Consider the following 1,950-nt stretch of genomic DNA (forward strand, 5'->3'; position numbering starts at 1 on the left):
CTTTCCTTCCTTCCTTCCTTCCTTCCAATTGGCTACCTCATTTCTAAAGAGAAGTGTTCAAAGAGCTTTGAGAAAGTTTCTGCCAGTAGAGAAACAAAAGGTACGCTTTCCTGTAAATACAGAAAGCACTTTACGAAATTCATTCCTTGCCTCAAACAAAAGTTATTACCAAGGAAGCCTTCTTTAAAACACAATGACTGGTTGCTGGCACTTGCTCGGACATATATTTCCCAACAACCTAGACTCTGGTTCTTGACACTTTTATGAAGTCTCTATATTACTTACCACCTAGAACAACTATCTGGCAGAAGGTCAAGGTAAATAAATACCTGACGGCAAAGACTGCATTAACCACAGAGAACTGCCCAGAAGGTAAAGAAATAAAAACAGGCTTCCTTGGGAAAGGAGTCAACATAATAATTGATGAACAAGTTCTAATTTAGGAGAGACTTCTTCCCCCCTCTTTAGCTATCCACAAGGATCGTCTAGCAGAGGAGGAAAAGATGAAATTGGCTATTTGAGGGAAAAGGAATCTCAAAGACTAAAGAAAACAATCATTAAGGACCAATTCCCTCCTCCTGCCCTTCTCCCCCTCCAGCATCCAGTATACTGGAGAAAGAAGGCATCGTGGGGAACAAGACCCCTCAGGTTAAGGACAACTACTGATGAACCTTCCCCCATCTCCCGCCTTCTGCATGAAACGGATAGGAAGGTGAATTGGGAGTCATCGTGGTCTCTCTCAAAGCCCCCCGACGCAAACACATACATCGCGCGCTGCCTGCCCTCTGCCTGTGCCCCGCGCCAGCTCACCGGTACCAGGCGAGGCCTTTGTCGTAGCTGCGGTCGAAGAAGTGGGGCTCCGCACCCACGGCGCGCACGTCGGGGTGCACGCGCAGGAACTCGAGCAGCGCCCGCGTGCCGCCCTTCTTCACGCCGATGATGATGGCCTGCGGCAACTGCTTGCTGCCTTCGTCCAACAGCAGCGCCAGAGTCCCGGGTGGGGCCTCGGCCACGCTGCTCCCAGCCCCGGAGCCACCGGGACCCCCGGCCAGGCCCGGGGTCTCTTCTTCCCAGGCCACCTCCTCGCCGCCGTCGCGCCGCACAGGCCGCCGGCGCCTCCGCCACTGCTTCAGTTGCAGGAAGCGCTTTCTCTGCGCCGCCGCGGGCCGCGCCGCCAGCTCCCTCGGGCCTCCGGCCAGGACGCCGCGACCCGGGGCCCCCGTCTCCTCGCCACCGCCCGACAGCCCCACGACGGGGCCCGACAGGGTCTGACAGCGCTCGGCCAGGCAGTAGAAGACGTAAAGGGACGTGAGCAAGGAGCAGAGCATCAGCAAGAATTTCCGGAAGATGCTGCGGGACAGCGGCTCTGCCGAGGTGGGGTGGGCGCCGGCCGGGCCCGGAGGGGCCATCCTAGCCGGAGGCGACGTCGGGCAGCACGCGGGCCATGCTAGGCCGAGACTCCGCCAAGTGCCATGACATCCTCCAGGAGGGCCTGCGCGCTGGACGGAGGCCACATCGCCCGTGCGTCCCTGCGGCCGTGCAAGCTGCCCCAGGTGGCAGCAGCCGGGGCTCCTTAGGGAGACCGAGCCTCCGGAGTCCCTCGCGGGATCCCTTCCTCTGGTCTAGGGGGCGGGAAAGGGGACGTGGTGCCGTGCTTAAGAAACCATCCTCTTAGACTCGGCAAGTCTTGAGCCTCGGAGAAGCGCTCGGCGCCCCAGTACTCTAGGAGTCGCGGGAATGGGGGTCCTGGAGGAGGTGGCGGAGGCAAGCGTCTCAGCCTCGGCCCCCAGCGGTCTCCGCTCAGCGACCTTGCATCCCTCGTTCAGTCCTGACGAGGGGACGCTCCACTCCGGGGCCGCTGAACTCCGTGCGCTCCAGACAGCGGCAAGCGACAGTGCCTCCCAGCCCCGAATTCCTCGGTCCCCTGGACCGTCTCGGCGCGCCTTCTCG

General features: G+C 59.9%; 1 protein-coding gene across 1 annotated transcript in view; it reads right to left on the reverse strand.

Moving 5' to 3' along the window:
- HS3ST3A1 (heparan sulfate-glucosamine 3-sulfotransferase 3A1) overlaps nt 1–1,409 on the reverse strand; it is an 85,818-nt gene extending 84,409 nt beyond the window's left edge. The window contains exon 1 of the mRNA XM_006908396.3: nt 811–1,409. Coding sequence (XP_006908458.1) covers nt 811–1,409 — 599 coding nt within the window. The remainder of the gene's footprint in view (nt 1–810) is intronic.
- Between the last annotated feature and the right edge of the window lie 541 nt (nt 1,410–1,950).

This window comes from Pteropus alecto, unplaced genomic scaffold (assembly GCF_000325575.1).
Source record: "Pteropus alecto unplaced genomic scaffold, ASM32557v1 scaffold52, whole genome shotgun sequence".
NCBI classification, from domain to species: domain Eukaryota; kingdom Metazoa; phylum Chordata; class Mammalia; order Chiroptera; family Pteropodidae; genus Pteropus; species Pteropus alecto.